Source organism: Ochotona curzoniae, unplaced genomic scaffold, assembly GCF_017591425.1.
Source record: "Ochotona curzoniae isolate NIBS_2020 unplaced genomic scaffold, NIBS_Ocur_1.0 patch380, whole genome shotgun sequence".
Lineage (NCBI taxonomy): Eukaryota > Metazoa > Chordata > Mammalia > Lagomorpha > Ochotonidae > Ochotona > Ochotona curzoniae.
In genome coordinates, this window is record NW_024466951.1 from 7235 (window position 1) to 24290 (window position 17056).

Sequence of the window (17056 nt, forward strand, 5' to 3'; positions counted from 1 at the left end):
CAACAGAGTCAGGCCATCCTCCTCTGCTTCCCCAGCCACAGGGAGCTGGATCAGAAGAGGATTAGCCAGGACACAAACCAGCACCCATATGGAATCACCCTGTTGTGCCACCATGCTGGCACCTCAAATGTTATAAACATTCTAAGCCCCCAGTTTGTATAAACAATCACAAAGTCAAGGACAACAGACAAAACAAGAAGAAAAATAATCACAGTATATAAGATAATATGTAAAGATAGACAAAGACTTTGGGCCCAGCACAGTGACCTAGTGGCTAAAGTCATCGTCTTGAACATGCCAGGATCCCACAGGGGCACCAATTCTAATCCCGGCAGCTCCATTTCCCATCTAGCTCCCTGTGTGTGGTCTGGGAAAGCAGCTGAGAGTGGCCCAAAGCCTTGGGACCCTGTGACCCGTGTGGGAGATCCGGAAAAAGCTCCTGGTTCCTGGCTTTAGATCGGCACAGCTCCGGATGTTGCGGCCACTTTGGGAGTGAACCAGCAGATGCAAGATCTTTCTGTATCTCCTCCTTTCTGTGGATCTGCCTTTCCGATAAAAGTAAACAAATCTTAAAAATGAAAATGAACACTGTTCAAGAGACCCAGGTAATGCTCATAATCAGAAAAAGGGAAGTGAGGTATAAAAACATCAGGTTGATTCGTGACAGCTCAGCCTGAGCCTTGTTCAGGCACGGTCTGGTCAGCTGGGAGTTTATGACTGGATGTGACTCAAAGGTCCGTTACAACAGCATATTCCTAATTACGGCCTTCAGTCGGTTCCCCTGCCACAGCAGGTTCTAGTTCCTTCTATTCATGTTTAAGGTACACTGCTACACTCAGACTGAAATTGGTTTCATTTACCAATTTACATGAAAATCTCTTAACCTCATTAGTAAAATCACATTTTCTTTTTTTTAAAATTTTTTTTAGATTTATTTTTATTATTTTTTTATTGGAAAGGCGGATATACAGAGAGGAGAGACAGAAAGGAAGGTCTTCTGTCCAATGATTCACTCCCCAAGTGAGTGCAACGGCCAATGCTATGCCAATCCGAAGCCAGGAGTCTCTTCCAGGTCTCTCACGCGGGTGCAGGGTCCCAAAGCTTTGGGCCGTCCTCGACTGCTTTCCTGGGCTACAGGCAGGGAGCTGGAAGGGAAGCGGGGCTGCTGGGATTAGAACCGGCGCCCGTATGGGATCCCGGGCGTGCAAGGTGAGGACCTTAACCACTTGCGCCACTGCGCTGGGCCCAAAAATCACATTTTCAATATACAAGTGTAAGTAACTGAAATCCTGTGAAAAAGTAAGTTGGGTCACAATATTTCAAGTTCCTATTAATTTTTCAAGATTTGTATTGGAAAAGCAAATCTATACAAAGAAGGAGAGACAGAAAGATCGTTCATCTGGTGGCTCGCTCCCCAAATGGCTGCAACAGCCAGAACTAAGCCAATCAGAAGCCAGGAGCCAGGAGCTTCTGGGTTTCCCACGCAGCTGCAGGCCACAGGCAGGGAGCTGGAAGGGAAGCGGAGCATCTGAGACATGAACCAGTGGCAGTATGGGATTCACTTGCAGGCAGAGTTAGCCAGTAGAGCCATCACATCAGTACTGTCAAATTCCTACTGATTTTTTATTTGGAAGTCCAGAAAAAGAGAGAGGGTAGTGCAAGCACTCAGTGATCCACTCCCCTAATGCTCACGTAGCCAGAGTTCCGGTGAGGCCATAGTCAGGAGCCTAGAATTCCATCTGCCATGCAGCCGGGAGGCATCCACATAAGAGCCATCACCATCTGCTGCCTCCCGGGGCAGGAGCAGGCAGCGAGCTGAAATCTAAAGTGGAACTAGGTAGGACTTGAATCCAGTAACTTCTATGTGGGCTGCAGGTATCCAAAAAGGCACCTACAGTTCACCAGGCATCCATTCCAGTGTATAGGATATTTAAAGGATTATCAAGGGCCTGGCTTGATAGCCTAGCGGCTGAAGTTCTCACCTTGCATGCCCCAGGATCTCCTATGAGCACCAGTTCTAATTCCGGCGGTCCCGCTCCCCATCCAGCTCTCTCTATTTATTTCTTCATCTACCCTTAATTTATAAAATAAAATTTAAATTAGGGGGAGGGAATTGGGGAGGGGATAAGGGAAATGCCAGGAGCCTATGGAATTGTATCATAAAATGATAATGATAATAATAAAATGTTAAAAAAGTAAAATAAAATTTAAATTAAATATTATTATATTGATTTACATATATAGGGTGTATGTAGGAGTTATTTTAAGTTTTACAGTCAAAATTTGCAGAGAAGTGAGACAGAGATGTTCCATCCGGTGGTTCACTCCTCAGATGGTCACAACGACTCAGGCGGGGCCAGGTTGAAGTGAGAAGCCAGGAGTTTCTTCCAGGTCTCCCACACTGGTGCAGGGTTCCAAGGGTTTGGGCCATTCTCTACTGCCTTCCCAGGTATTAAGCACGGAACTGGATGGGAAGTGGAGCAACCGGGATTCCAAAGCGCATATGGAATGGTGGCGCCACAGGAAAAGGCCTAGTCAGTTTCCCTTGTTGGAGAATGTTCTCCCTCGTTCTTCGTCCTTGGAAACCCCTTGAGGCCCTACCAGCCGAAGCACCCTGGCGTCCCCACCCTAACACACCAACCTCTTTCTCTCCAAGATGCCGCCTGACACGGCCGCCAGGCCCCGCCCACCGCCACGACTGCCCCAGCTCCATGTCCCCGCCCCCCCAAGGAGTTTCCCAAAAGCCAGCGCGGCAGGCCTCGGTCGCGCAAAGATGGCGACTCCCATGCATCGCCTCATAGCCCGGAGACAAGCGTAAGTGAGGGTCCATTCGGGCTCCCGTGGAGGCTGGGGGCGGGGAGATGCACGTCAGCCGGCGGGTGAGCGGGCGCAGGGGTGCGCGGCTGGGGGTCGGACCCCTTTTTAGGGACCCACGGCGGATGGCCGTTGCTCACAGACACTGCCTGCTGCCACGGGGGCTCGGCCCGAGTGTTTTAAGTTTGGTGACCAAGCGACCTGGTAATGCCGCGCGAGACGATCGTGCGAGGTGCTCCCGGAGGGACAGAAGGGGCCAGGCTGACAGCCGTGGCGTCTGGCTACCTAGCAGGGAACGCGCGGGGGTTGGACTCCGTGGCTTCCACCGTCCTGCTCCCGGAGCAAGTTGGTCAGGGCAGTCCAGGTCCGAGCTCTGGGCCCCCGCCCGCGTCCACTTCAGCTCCAGCCAGCCCTCTTCAGCTGCTGCCCCCTTGCCATCTCCTTCCTCAGGAGCGGCCAGCCCGCGGCGCCCATGCCTAACCAGCAGCAGTCCCCTCAATTGCTGCCATTCTCCCGATGAGTAACACTTAGTCCTTCGGCTGAGTGCCAGAGTTGGGGTAGCAAGAAAATAGGTTGTTGAAGAGAGAGCGCCCTGCTTTTGGCACCTTAAATGTTCTAGTAGTGGGAGACCTCATCGAGTGAAGGACTTGGAGCTGGTGTTAAGAGCGTAGCCGGTGATGGAGGAAAGGAAGGCATCTCTGAAGAAGTGATGGTGGCATTGGAACAGGGATTGCCCAGGTGAGAAAGCAGCCACTTGGAGGCTGGGGGAAAAAAATAGTTTTCAAGAACTAATAGATAGCCATTATGCTTAACAAGAAAGACAGTGGGCACAAGAGGTTTTCTGTGTGCAGACCATGCAGGGGTCGTCTAAAGCTCCTTGCTTGTAAAACTTCCCCCCTCCCCTACCAACATGCACAGGCAAATAAGGGATCCCATTTGCCACTTTCTCGTTCTTGGCACTTCACAGTGTTGCCTGTAAGGTGTAGCTCAAAGTTTGTTAGCATAGGTTTGTTGGCTTATTTTTTTTTTTAAGATTTATTTATTTATTGGAAAGTCAGATATACAGAGAGGAGGAGAGACAGAGAGGAAGATCTTCGTCCGATGATTCACTCCCCAAGTGAGCGCAACGGCCGATGCTATGCTGATCCGAAGCCAGGATCCAGGAACTTCTTCCGGATATCCCACACGGGTGCAGGGTCCCAAGGCTTTGGGCCATCATGACTGCTTCCCAGGCCACAAGCAGGGAGCTGGATGGGAAGTGAAGCTGCCAGGATTAGAACCAGTGCCCATATGGGATCCTGGTGTGCTCAAGGCGAGGACTTGAGCCACTAGGCCACCTTGCCGGGCCCACGACATCTTTACATTGTTTAGTTTCCTGACAAATGAGACTAGTTATTTATATATTCCTCCATTTATTTTAGACTTATTTTTTTAAAAAAGATTTATTATTATTTTTTGCAAAGACAGATTTACAGAGAGAAGGAAAGAAATAGAGAATGATCTTTCCCATCCTGTAATTCCCACGTGGCCGCCACGACTGGAGCTGAGCCGATCTGAAGTCCGGAGCCGGGAGATTCTTCCAGGTCTCTCACATAGGTGCAGTTTGAAGACCATGGGAGATCCTCTACTGCTTTCCCAGGCCACAAGCTGGGACACCAACTGACACCCATTTGGGATCCCAGTGTATGCAAGGCGAAGGTCTAGCCACTGGACCATTGTGCTGGGCCTGTAAATTGTGCTCTTTTACATACTTCAGCTTTTGTACTCATTCGTAGACATTTGGAGAGGGGCCCGGTGTGGTAGACTAGTCCTAACCTTATATTCACCAGGATCCCATTTGGGTGCCAGTTCTAATCCTGGCTGTTCCACTTCCCATCCAGCTCCCTGCTTGTGGCCTGAGAAAGCAGTGGGGAATGGCCCAGAGCCTTACGATCCACCCAGGCAGGTCGTGCAGCAGGTCCAGGAGCTACCGGGCAATGGGAAGGCCGGGGTTTGGAAGTGGGATAGACAGCCGTGCAGGGCAGAGGACTGGGTTAAGGGAAGGCAGGAGGGCATCGGAATGGGGAAGAGGCCGCCTTGGCAAGCAGGAACACGTGGTTGCATAAGAGGGATTCCCCAAAGAAGTCGATGCGTTCACCAAGCCAGGCTGCTTGGTGAAGAGGAAGTATGGAGAACTGGTTGGGTTGGAGTTGAAGGCATCCGTGTGGCTTGAGGGTTTACATTTACCGTGGGTGTAAAGTGTTTGCACTTGGCGGAGTGGTGTGTGTTCCTGGCTCTGCACTCCCAGTGCACGCGGGAGCAGCCGTGCTGTGATGACAGCACACGCGCATGCTGACCTTGGCTCTGAAGAGCACCAGGTTTCCGTGGAGAGATGCACCTGACTGGGGCGAGGACAGAGAACACAGGACACAAGCCTGGGCTTGGTCATTGCGCCAGGGAGTGCTCCGGGAATGGGTCTTATCCGCAGAACACAGATTCCTCTTATGGACCTCCTCCTGAGCCAAGCAGTGAGCTAGATAGCGACGTGCTTTAAAGTATTGAATTAGCTATCACTTGTTGTGTAATAACAACCTCAGCATATGGTGGCTTGTACCAGTAAGCGCCAGCTCGCTCTGACTTAGGGCTGTCCCTCGGAGTGGCCATCGGGGTGTGAGCAGGGCTGAGTGGTCCGAAGGCTTGGCGCCCTCACCAGGCCGTGGGCAGCAGGCCTCAGCTCTGGTCTCCGGGCCTCTCTGCAGGTTGCTGGCGCGGCCCCCAGGTCACACTGCAGCCCAACCTGGGCTCAGACACGGCGGATTCGGACTCGATCTCTTCAATAGGGACTTTCAGGAAGCTTGTGGGAAAAAATGGTTATCTATGAATATGTGTCCTATTTATGAAAGTCAAATTGGAGGGAGAGGGAGCGTCCCGCTAGTGGTTCACTCCCCAGATGGCTGCAGTGGCTGAGGCTGCTGCAGGAGCCAGGAAGTTCCTCCCGCTCGGGCTGCCTTCCGCTGCTTTCCCAGACATCAGTACCTGGAGCTCCAGCTCCTGCCTGTGTCGGAGGCCGGCACCGCAGGCGTTGGCTTAGCTCCACATGGCAAAATGCTGGCCAGAGACATTTTAAATAAAGACGTGTTTATTTATTGGTGCTAAATTGAATTTTGCTGTATAAAACATTATTGGGACATTTGATGACATTTAAATGAAGTCAGAGTAGGAGGAATGTGTCAATATTAATTAAAAAAATTTTTTTTTATTGGAAAGTCAGATTTAGACAGAGAAGAGACAGAAAGGTCTTGCATCTGCTGGTTCACTCCCCAAGTGGCTGCAATGGACAGAGCTGAGCCAATCCGTAGCCAGAAGCCAGGAACTTCCTCCAGGTCTCCCAAGCCGGTACAGAATCCCAAGGCTTTGGGTCATCCTTGACAGCTTTCTCAGGTATCAAGCAGGGAGCTAGATGGGAAGTGCAGCAACCAGGATACAAGCCGGCGTCCATATGGGATCCTGATACATACAAAACGACTGCTTTAGCCACTAGGCCACCGCACTGGGCCCGATGTAATTTTGTTATTAAACATTTATTTATTTTTATTGGAAAGTCAGATATACAGAGAGGAGAGAGAGAGAAGAAGATCCGCTGATCCGTCCACTGATCCCCTAAGTGACCGCAATGGCCAGAACTGCGCCAATCCGAAGCCAGGAGCCAGGAGCTTTTTCCTGATCACCAACGTGGCTGCAGGGTCCCAAGGGTTTGGGCCGTCCTTGACGGCTTTCCCGGGCCACAAGCAGGGAGCTGGATGGGAAATGGGGCTGCCGGGATTAGAACTGGAGCCCCTATGGGTTCCTGGAGCGTGCAAAGCGGGGACATTAGCCACCAGGCTACTGTGCAGGGCCCCAATGTAGTTTTAATACCATGTTTCCTGGTTTGCAGAAAATATTCACCAAAAGGTCCTGGTCGGTGAGACAATGTGTAAATAACAGGAAAAATAGTTCTTTGAGGTGTACTCGAAACTTTTCTGCATGGGTGGGACTTAGAATTTTAACTAGCTACATAAAAGGAAAGCAGTACATACATATATTTTACATATAACCATGCATAGATTTAAAATTTTTTGACTTATTTTTATTTGAAAGGCATATTTTTTTTAAGATTTAAGACAGAGAGGAAGATCTTCCATCCACTGATTCACTCCCCCAGTGACCACAACGGCCGATGCTGCGCCAATCAGAAGCCAGGAGCCAGGAGCTCTTCCAGGTCTCCCATGCAGGTGCAGGGTCCCAAAGCTTTGGGCCGTCCTCGACTGCTTTCCCAGGCCACAAGCAGGGAGCTGGAAGGGAAGTGGAGCAGCCAGGATTAGAATCGGTGCCCAAATGAGATCCCGGCACATTCAAGGTGAGGACTTTAGCGGCTAGGCCACGGCACTGGGCCCTGAAAGGCATACTTTTACAGAAAGAGAAGGAGAGATAGAGAGGTCTTTCATTTGCTGGTTTACTCTTCTAATGACTGCAGTGGCAGGAGCTGAATTGGTCAGAACTCGGTGGCAGGAGCTGTTTCTGTATCTCCCTGGTGTTTGCAGGATCACAATGACCCAGGCCATTCTCTGCTGCCTTTCCAGGCCGAAGCAGAGAGCTGGCTCACAAACGGAGCAGCTTAGCACAGAGAGGGGTACTGGCTCTCCAGGCGGAGGATTAGTGGGCTATGCCACGAAACCCTAACTCAAATTTGTGATGTTTTAAAAGAAAAATTTTAAGATTTATTTCCATTTTTACTTGAAAGGCCAAGAGACATCTTCTACCAGTTGGTCCATTTGCCAAATGCCTGCAGCAACCAAGGCTGGACCAGGCCAAAGCTGCGAGCCTGAGACACAGTCTGCTCCACCAGCAAGAGTTGGCAAGGACCTAAGTACCTGAGCCATCATCTCCTGGTTGCTAAGGTACTCTTCAGTATGAGGCTAAGTCAGAGGCAGAGAAGCTGAGACCCAATCCAGCTTATTGGATATTGAAAGTGAGTGTGCCATGCCACATCGCTGCTACAGCAATTCCTGCTCCGTGTGTTTTTTCTTAGATTGTCTTGTAAAACTTTCTTGTCTGGCCAGGTCTGCATATGGGCACCGGTTCTAATCCTGGCAGCTCCACTTCCCATCCAGCTCCCTGCTTGTGGCCCGGGAAAGCAGTGGAGGACAGCCCAAAGCCTTGGGATCTTACACTCGTGTGGGAGACCCAGAAGAGGCTCCTGGCTTCAGATCGGCACAGCTCTGGCCATTGCGCTCACTTGGGGAGTGAATTATCGGATGGAAGATCTTCTCTGTCTCTTCTCCTCTCTGTATATCTGACTTTGCAATAAAAATAAATGAATTTTAAAAAAAATAATAAAGTGAAGAGTAAAGTTTTATATTTTCTGTATGCATGGCCAGCTGTCTGCCCTATTTGTCATCTTTGCATCACCCATTGTTCTTTAGTGCCCCATTTGTCATAAATTAAATCATTGAATGTTCCTATATTGTCTATATGTTTCTGGAATTTCTGTTAGCTCCTTCATGTATGCTCACTCTCACTTATTTACATTTTTTATGACATCAGTGTCTTAACGCAAAGATTCCTTGCTGTTCTTTGGAATATCTTGACTTCTTGACCTTTTGCATTTTAGAACAATACACTTTTTAGAATAAGCTTATTAAGATTCTCAGGCTGAAAAAAATGTTGAGGTTTTGAGCGACACTACTTTGAATCTGCACCAATTTGGGGAGAGCTGGTACTTCTACAGTATTGGGGCTTCTAGTGTTGTAGTTGGCTTTTTGCATGTAAATCTTGCATATCTTCATTTCTAGATATTGTATCTCATAGTTAACCGTAAATATCAGGATGTTGTAAGTATCACATGTTAAGTATTTCATTTTTAACTGTTTTTGTTCTGTGCAGACTTAGCTGATTTTATGTAGAGACCCAATACAAGGTTCTGGAAACCATGTCTGAATCTTGCTTGTTACCTGCTTTTTTCCCTTGCCAACTAACCTTACTTATATACACACATAGGAACGGTCTGATCACGGATGTGTTAGTCTAATTTTTCTCGCTTCCACTAAAACATCTTAGAGGAACTTGTTGGGAAGGAAGATTCCTTTCAGCTTACCATTTGGAGGTTGTGGTCTGGGACAGGCAGCCCCATGGAATCTTCATGGCAGGTGTGGGTGAACCATGACGTGGCGAGCCAGGAAGCAAAGAGCTAGGCCGAACCTGAACTCAAAGGAGCAACCCCTGTGTGAAAGCCACCCTCTGTGGACACACCCAAGGGGTCCAGAGAATAGCCACCCACCCACCCACCCACCTCTCAGGTGGCACAGCTACATCAGGTCCCTACCTTATATCCATCCACCATTTACATTCCCACAGCAGAGTCTAAGCATCTTGTGTCCTGTCGGTGGGAGGAGGGGGGACGAGTCCCACTCAACCCATAACAAAATACTAATTAGAAGCACAGTTGGATGAGCGTTATCAAAAAACAAATTTCATTCTTCTTATTAGTAGACCTCTGTTATGTTAAGTTATACTTTAGTTTTTGTGAAAACATTTATGGAAATCTGTCTCGTTCATTGTGTAAGCTAGCCTGTAACTTAGTACCTGGTTCTTTACTACAAGAAAAAGTTGTCTGGCTGCTCACCTAAAATCTTGCTAGGCTAGTTTATCAAGGTTGCTTATCATTAATTCTATTTATTTCAGAATGTTTTATCTGTTGATTCTTTTGGACTTACCATGTGCCCAATGCTTCATCAGTGGGGAATGACAGCTTTATTTCTGTCAGAACAATTCTTTGTGACCTGTATTTCTCCCATTGTTATATCTTAATCTAGTTCGGGAATGGAGATTTTTTTCCTCAGTCTTTTAGATGACTGGAAGCTGGGCTGTGGGCCATAGAAGGTTCAGGTTATTGTTAAGTTTATCCCTTCAAAGATTTAACTCTGGAAATAAATCAGTCCCCCTAGCTGTTGGCATATGGTGCTTGCCCCTGGCACCAGCTTTGCGTTAGCGCCAGGTTTATGTCTTCCCTGTCTCGGCTTGGTTGGTCTCTACTTCCTTGGTAAGTCCTTGATTCATCAAGCCGACTGCTAATGCTTTGTCATTCTTTTCTACTTCTCAACGAGGAAGTCAGCCCACATTCCCAAGGCCGTCATTCCTGTGATGGACTCAGGAGCCAAAGCTGGGATTCAGTTCTGTCTGAACTCCAAGATCCACACATTTAACTACTAACTATACTGCTTGGTCTTAAATGTCACAGAAACAATATAAAGGTAACTTGGAATAAAACAAGCATCAGTTTACACTTGGTGATGTCTCTGCTTTTCAGGGCAGGAAATGTTGCAAGGCAGAATTCTAAGGTGTGTATTCTGTGTTTTGCTCTGTAGTGAAGCAAATAAGCAACATGTCAGATGTCAAAAATGCTTGGAATTCGGACATTGGACATACGAATGCACAGGAAAAAGAAAATACCTACACAGGCCTTCAAGAACAGCAGAACTGAAGAAAGCTTTAAAAGAAAAGGAAAACAGATTATTGCTACAACAAAGGTAGGTTGGAAATACTAGCTTATTTTAAGCCTCCCGTCCCTCCTGCTAAGGTAGGTACTATTATTATCTTTGTTTTACATATTCACACACTGAAGCACTGGGGAGATGTACTAACTTGCTCCCTGCCAGACAGCTAGTAAAGGAATGGAAAAGTCGCACTCACCCGAAGAGGCTGTCTCCAGATTCCATGACCTCAACCTTCGCCTAACTGCTTCAGCTGCAGTGAAATCACAGCCGGCTATGACAAACTGAGTTTTAGGAGCAGATACACTAAGTATACAAATAAGACACAAAGAATGTCTACTTGGAGAAGTCCAAAAGATGGGGGGTGGGGGAGGGAGCCAGGGTTTAGCCTAGCAGTTAGAATTTTTTTTTATTTTAAGATTTTCTTTTTGTTGGAAAATCAAATTTACCAAGAGGAAGAGAGACAGAGCGGAAAAGGTCTTCTATGTGCTTGTTCTGGCAATGGTCAGAGCTGAATTGATATGAAACCAGGAGCCAGGAACTTCTTCCAGGTCTGCCATGTGGGTGCAGGATCCCAAGGCTTTGGGCCATTCTCTGCTGCTTTTCCAGGCCACAAGCTGGAACAGGAAGTAGGGCAGCCAGGACATGAACCAGTGTCCATAGGGATCCCAGTGCTTGAGGGTGAAGCATTAGCCAATTGAGCCATTGTGCCAGCCAGCAGTTAATATTCTTATGTCCTGCTTTAGAAGTGCCAGGGTGTGAGTCCTAGTTCTGGCTCCTGACTCCAGCTTTCTGCTAATACAGATCCTAAGAGGCAATGAGAATGGCTCAAGTTTGTCAGTTTCCTGCCAAGTCCATAAGACACTTGCACGGTATTTCTGGCCTGAACTGTCGCTGGCATGGCGGGCTATTGGAGAGTGAACCAGTAGTAGCGCCTACTTCTTTTTCTCTTGGCCTCTACAACCAGTCAGTCTCTTTTAAATGGAACTGAAGGATACATTTTTGATTTTGTGGTTTATTGTTTGTTTGTTTTTGGTGCGAAAAAATTTGAAATTCACAAGTGATTTTTTTTCCCAAGATTTATTTATTTTGGGCCTGGCTGCGTGGCCTAGTGGCTAAAGTCCTCGCCTTGAACTTACCGGTTCCCATATGGGTGCCGGTTCTAACCCCGGCGGCTCCACTTCCCATCCAGCTCCCTGCTTGTGGCCTGGGAAAGCAGTCAAGGACGGCCCAAAGCCTTGAGACCCTGCACCCTTGTGGGAGATATAGAGAAGTTCCTGGCTCCTGGCTTTGGACTGGTGCTGCACCTGCTGTTGCGGTCACTTGAGGAGTGAATCATTGGACAGAAGATCTTCCTCTCTGTCTCTCCTCTCTGTATATGTGACTTTGTAATGAAAATAAATAAACATTTTTAAAAAACCGATTCATTTGCAAGTCAGAACTGCAGAGAGGGAGAGGGCGAGTCTGAGAGGTCTTCCACTTGCTAGTTCTCTGCCCAGATGGTGCAGTGGGGGTCTGCCTGCAAGCAGGGCCTTCCTCCCGGCAGGGCCCCGAGCAGCTGGGGCCATCCTCTGCTGCTTTCCCCAGGCCGTTAGCAGGGAGCTGGATCAGAAATGGAGTAGCCACAGCACCAGCCCCAACTATTTGTTTTTAAAACATCAATATACATGTAAAATACTCCCTGTAAGTACTAAAACTTACAAGATTTTTTAAAATGGGAATTTTCCAAAGTTATCTTTTACAAGTATAAGCAAAAAAATTTGAATGCCACTATGATAAAGAGTAAGATTTGATTTATAAAAGCTTTCATTCCAACATTTACTTTTGTTTTTCTGTTTGTATCTCAGAACTATTTTACTCTTAAAAGTATATAGAATTGCATTGATATTAGATTTAGCTTCTTTTTTTAGAAAGAGAGATAGAGAAAAAAAATTCTCCATCTCCTGGTTCACTCCCTAAGTAGCCGCAACAGCTGCAGCTGAGCCAGTCTGAAGCCAGGAGCTTCTTCCTAGACTTCCCCCGCTGGTGCAGGGTCCCAAGGCTTTGGGCTGTCCTTTGCTGCTTTTCCAGGCCGCAGGCAGGGAGCTGGATGTGAAGCGAAGCAGCCAGGGTTAGAACTGGTGTCCATATGAGATCCTGGAAGATAGAAGGCAAAGATTTAACCACTAACCTATCACACCAGGCCCTAGGTTTTGCTTCATAAATAATGAGTGCTGATTTTTCATTGATACAACTGTGGGTATGTGCCCATCTCTTGCAAGCATGAGTTCTTCTAATGTAATTTAATAAATATACTTCTGGCTGTTATTTTGCTTGGAAATATGACAACTTAGTATTTGTATTGTGTGAAATAAAATTTTGTTTGAAGACTTGGGAAATTAATAGATTTATGTAAGAAATAAAAAGAAGTCCAGACTATATAGATGATGAGTGCACGGGACAGCGGTGCATCAATAGCAGTAAAATCTATAATTTGAAAACTTAGTCTCGTATGCGTATTGCTTGGCAGAAATACAGCCGCAAGCATTTGGACATTTCATTAAAATTCATCAAATTTTGTTCTTTATAAATAAGGTGAGGCAACACAGCCTTTCAGGATTAAGTTTCTGGTGTTTAAACAATAAAACAGAACATTAAGTGAATATAAAGAAAAAGAGATTGTGATTTGAACTTAAAAAGTTGGCTTTTCACAAACATGAAATGGCCATTTTATTTTAATTTTGCTTCTTTTTATTAATATCATTATATATAATTTCCCTTATACCCTCCCCAAGTCCCTCCCCCCTCACTGAGTTCCCCTATATTATTACTAAAGTATGGTTCTTCAGAAACAGGCATATGCCCATCATGGCGGGCTTGGACAATGGCAGACAGTCCAGTATCCTATTATCAAGATATAGCAAACTGTTTCAGTGAGAGTTTATCTTTGTCTAGAAGTAGAGATGCATACTGCATTGTATCCTCACATCTGGATATGATAATCTCCATTACACAGTTACTATACATCCCCTTAAATGAAAAGCCACAATATAAAATCAACAACAGGAAGAAAAATAAACATCCCTTCCCACCTGGTTGCCGGTGGAGTTCAAATCGCCATTTGCTGAATGCCGTTGGGTGTCAGTCACTGCAACACCACACGTTGTTTCCGCTGCTTTCCCGTGTCTGTCATTCTCCGGGTACCCCACTGCTGTTGTTCTGTCCTCTCCTATTTCCTGGAATGTGCCCTCTACTTCATAGTAGCTAATCTTTCTCCAACTGTTTAAACGTGTCCTTACCCTATTCCTCCATCTTGATTCTTCAAAATGGCCATTTTTAATATGATTTTAAGAATTGGAATTTTCTGCTGCTGTGCTGTATTATTTGATCAGCAAATAACTGATTTTGTCCTGTCAACCTAAGTTCCAATTTAAGAAGTCATCTTAGCCACTAGCTTACCTGACTTTAAGGTACCAGTAATGAAGCTGTCTGGCTTTATTGCTGGTTAAATAGATTGCAAATGCAGCTTTCCAAAGGAAACTGCACTTGCTTGCAGCAAGAATGACTGTGTGTGAGTACGTGTGACGAGGGCACGGGAGTGCTCCCTGCGGGACCACGTGGGCGGCAGCAGAAGGGCCGGCGGAGCCGTGTGGATCACTCCACTAACAGGAGCTTTTTCCCTCTCATGTTATCAGCATCGGAGAAGCCAATGTAGAAAGGAAGACCAAGAAAAAAAGGTATGTGTGGCCCCAGGGGTGTTTTGCAGATATAATATGTAACAGATAGAGGAATGGAAACCGTAATTACAAAATAGTTAACTGTAAGATTTAGATCTGCAGTCACTGTGTGCAATTCGTAATTAAGTAACCTCCTGTTTCCTGGTATGTTCTCTTTCTACCTCTGGAATTTCTCGACTCCATTTCTCCTTTTCCTCTAACCTTCCAGAATCCTTATACCTAGAAATAGCAATAATCTCTTGTCTGTGTTATCAAGTATTAAGGAACTGCTGTTCCAAAGAAGTTAAAATTAAAAAATACAAAAGGGAAGCACTTGGAGCTTGAGGTGTAAAATAGGCCCTGTTGTTACACCACAACTTCAACACCATCCTCTCTGGACATGAACTAGTAGATATGCTTTTTAAACTGCATTTGGAAAGTTAAATTCCTGAAGCAGTACGAAACCCTCTAAGGGGAGGTGTGTGGATTACAGCAGCGGGTACCCCCAGAGCATCCTGCCTGGCGATGGCGTGCCTGTCCAGAAGTCCAGCATCATCTGAGACGACTTTTAAGCGTTCTGTTGAACGTCAGCTTTGCATGACTCTGTTTGCTGTCTGACAGGGCTAAGAGTGTAACCAGCTCCAGTAGCGACAGCAGCGACAGCTCAGCCAGCGATTCCTCCTCCGACAGCGACACGTCTACCTCGTCCTCCTCCGAGGCCAGCGACAGTGACGAGAGCTCCTCCAGCTCCTCCTCCTCAGGCTCCTCCACGAGCTCCTCCTCGTCGTCGTCCTCCTCCTCCTCCAGCTCTTCCAGCAGCAGCAGCAGCAGCACGGAGAGCAGCTCCGAGGACGAGCCTCCAAAGAAGAGGAAGAAGAAGTAGGCTGAGGCGCTGGGGACAGGGCTGCGTCCGCAGGGCGGGGCCAGGCCGCTGAGCAGTCAGGATGCAGCGTTCACAAGTTCCTAAATGTTTTACAAGAGCCTAAAGAGTGTTCCTAACGGATCATATATATATAAAGACTTCTTTTTTTTATGTTAAGGGTGAATCTTGTTGTTTTTTGTACCTTTAGAATATCAAAGCTGAAATTCAGTAAGTCTGCTTTTATGATGAGATTTATTTTTTTCCTCCCTGTGAAATAAATGCTATTTGTTATATGTTCATGTATATATTGACGTGTTGTCAGGAGAATATACCAGAATATCATGAATTTCTAATTCTTTAGGCTGTGTGTTATGTAAGTCTCAATTTCATTGTTCCAACAAGTTTAAAACTTTTCCTACTCTTAATAAATTTAATCTATTTTTATGTTTATGTTCAAAAAGTTCTTCTGGCTTTTCATCATAAATGATAAGTTGAAGAAGCTTGTTACTCTATTTAGGCTCTTTGGATGTTGTTGAATTTGAAGTTGGGTTTTACTATTTGTTCTCATTCCTTAAGTTCATAAAATTACCTTGGCCAAGGAAAATCATTATGGAAGAACTAAAAAGGGATAAAAAATCTGAAACGATTTAGGGGCATGATATTGATGCCTTTTTAAAAATATGAGTGCCTTGGAAAATAAAGCAGCCAGGTCAAGGCTTAACTCCAGGACAAGTCCCATGTGAGCGCACATGTGTTTAAGGCTCCCCTCAAAGCAGTTGGGGGGCAGGGAGCCTGTGTCATAGCCTAGTTGTTAAAGTCCTTGTCTTGTACGGTCCGGGATAAATATGGGCACTGGTTATAATCCTGGCAGCCCTGCTTCCCATCCAGCTCCCTGCTTGTGACCTGGGAAAGCAGTAGAGGATGGTTCAAAGCCTTGGGACTCTGCACCCGCGTGGGAGACCCCAAAGAAGCTCCTGGCTTCTGGCTTTGGATTGGCTCAGCTCCGGCTGTTGTGGTCACTAGGGGAATGGGTCATCAGATGGAAGATCTTCCTCTCTGTATATCTAACTTTCCAATCTTTTTAAAAAAGATTTATTTTTAATTACAAAGTCAGATATACAGAGATGAGGAGAGATAGAGTGGAAGATCTTCCGTCCAATGATTTACTCCCTAAGTGACCGCAACAGCTGGTGCTGTGTCCATCCAAAACTAGGAGCCCAGATCCTCTTCCTGGTCTCCCACTTTGGCTGCAGGGTCCCAAGGCTTTGGGCTGTAGTCAGCTGCTTTCCCAGGCCACAAGCAGGGAGCTGGATGGGAAGCAGGGCTGCTGGGATTAGAACCGGTAACCATATGGGCGCAAGGTGAGGACTTTAACCACTTGCGCCACCGCGCCGGGCTCAGAACTTGGACTTCAAGTTAATTCTGTTTTTGTTTTTAAGATTTTTTTTTTTAAATTGGGAGGGTAGATCTATAGAAAGGAGGGACAGGAAGATCTTTCATCTGCTGGTTCGCTCCCCAGTGGCTTCACCGGCCAGTCCCAAGCCAAGAACCAGGAACTTCCTCCAGGTCTTCTGCGTGGGTGCAGGGTCCCAAGGATCTGGGCCGTCCTTGACTGCTTTCCTGGGCCACAAGCAGGGAGCTGGGTGGGAAGCAGAGCAGCTGGGACATGAACCAGTGCCCATATGGGATCCTGGCAGATGCAAGGTGAGGATTTAGCCCTTAGGCTATTGCACCAGGCCTATAAATTCTGATTTCAAACGTTTGCTATGACAACTGTTAAAAATGTACTTTGGAGGGTCTACTGTAGTAGCCTAGAAGCTAAAATCCTTACCCTGCATGCACTGGGATCCCATATGGGCACCAGTTCTGAACCTGGGAGACCTGCTTCCCATCTAGCTCCCTGCTTGTGCCCTAGGAAGGCAGTAGAGGATGCCCCAAAGCTTTGGGATCCTGCAACCACCCAGAAGAGACCCAGAAGAGGCTCCAGGCTCCTGGCTTCGGATTGGTTGCAGCCACTTGGGGAGTGAACCATCGGACAGAAGATATTCCTCTCTATCTCTTCTCTATATATCTGACTTTCAATAAAAATTAAAAATAATTAAATCTTTTAAAAATATACATGAAAGGGCCCAGCGCAGTGGTGGCGCAGTGGTTAAGGTCCTCGCCTAGCACGCCCG

General features: G+C 46.7%; 1 protein-coding gene across 3 annotated transcripts; it reads left to right on the forward strand.

Annotated features, from left to right (window-relative positions):
- The first annotated feature begins 2743 nt into the window (after positions 1 to 2743).
- Positions 2744 to 15221, forward strand: ZCCHC10 (zinc finger CCHC-type containing 10). 3 transcript variants are annotated; one of them, XM_040996965.1, is made up of 4 exons: positions 2744 to 2814; positions 10197 to 10358; positions 13997 to 14038; positions 14639 to 15221. In XM_040996965.1, exons 1-4 carry the CDS (start codon positions 2774 to 2776, stop codon positions 14898 to 14900), a joined length of 507 nt encoding a protein of 168 aa, XP_040852899.1. In that variant the 5' UTR covers positions 2744 to 2773; the 3' UTR covers positions 14901 to 15221. The 3 variants fall into 3 exon arrangements, with proteins under 3 accessions (XP_040852899.1, XP_040852900.1, XP_040852898.1); XM_040996966.1 differs by lacking the exon at positions 13997 to 14038; XM_040996964.1 differs by lacking the exon at positions 2744 to 2814 and having other exon boundaries at positions 10147 to 10358.
- Positions 15222 to 17056: the final 1835 nt, after the last annotated feature.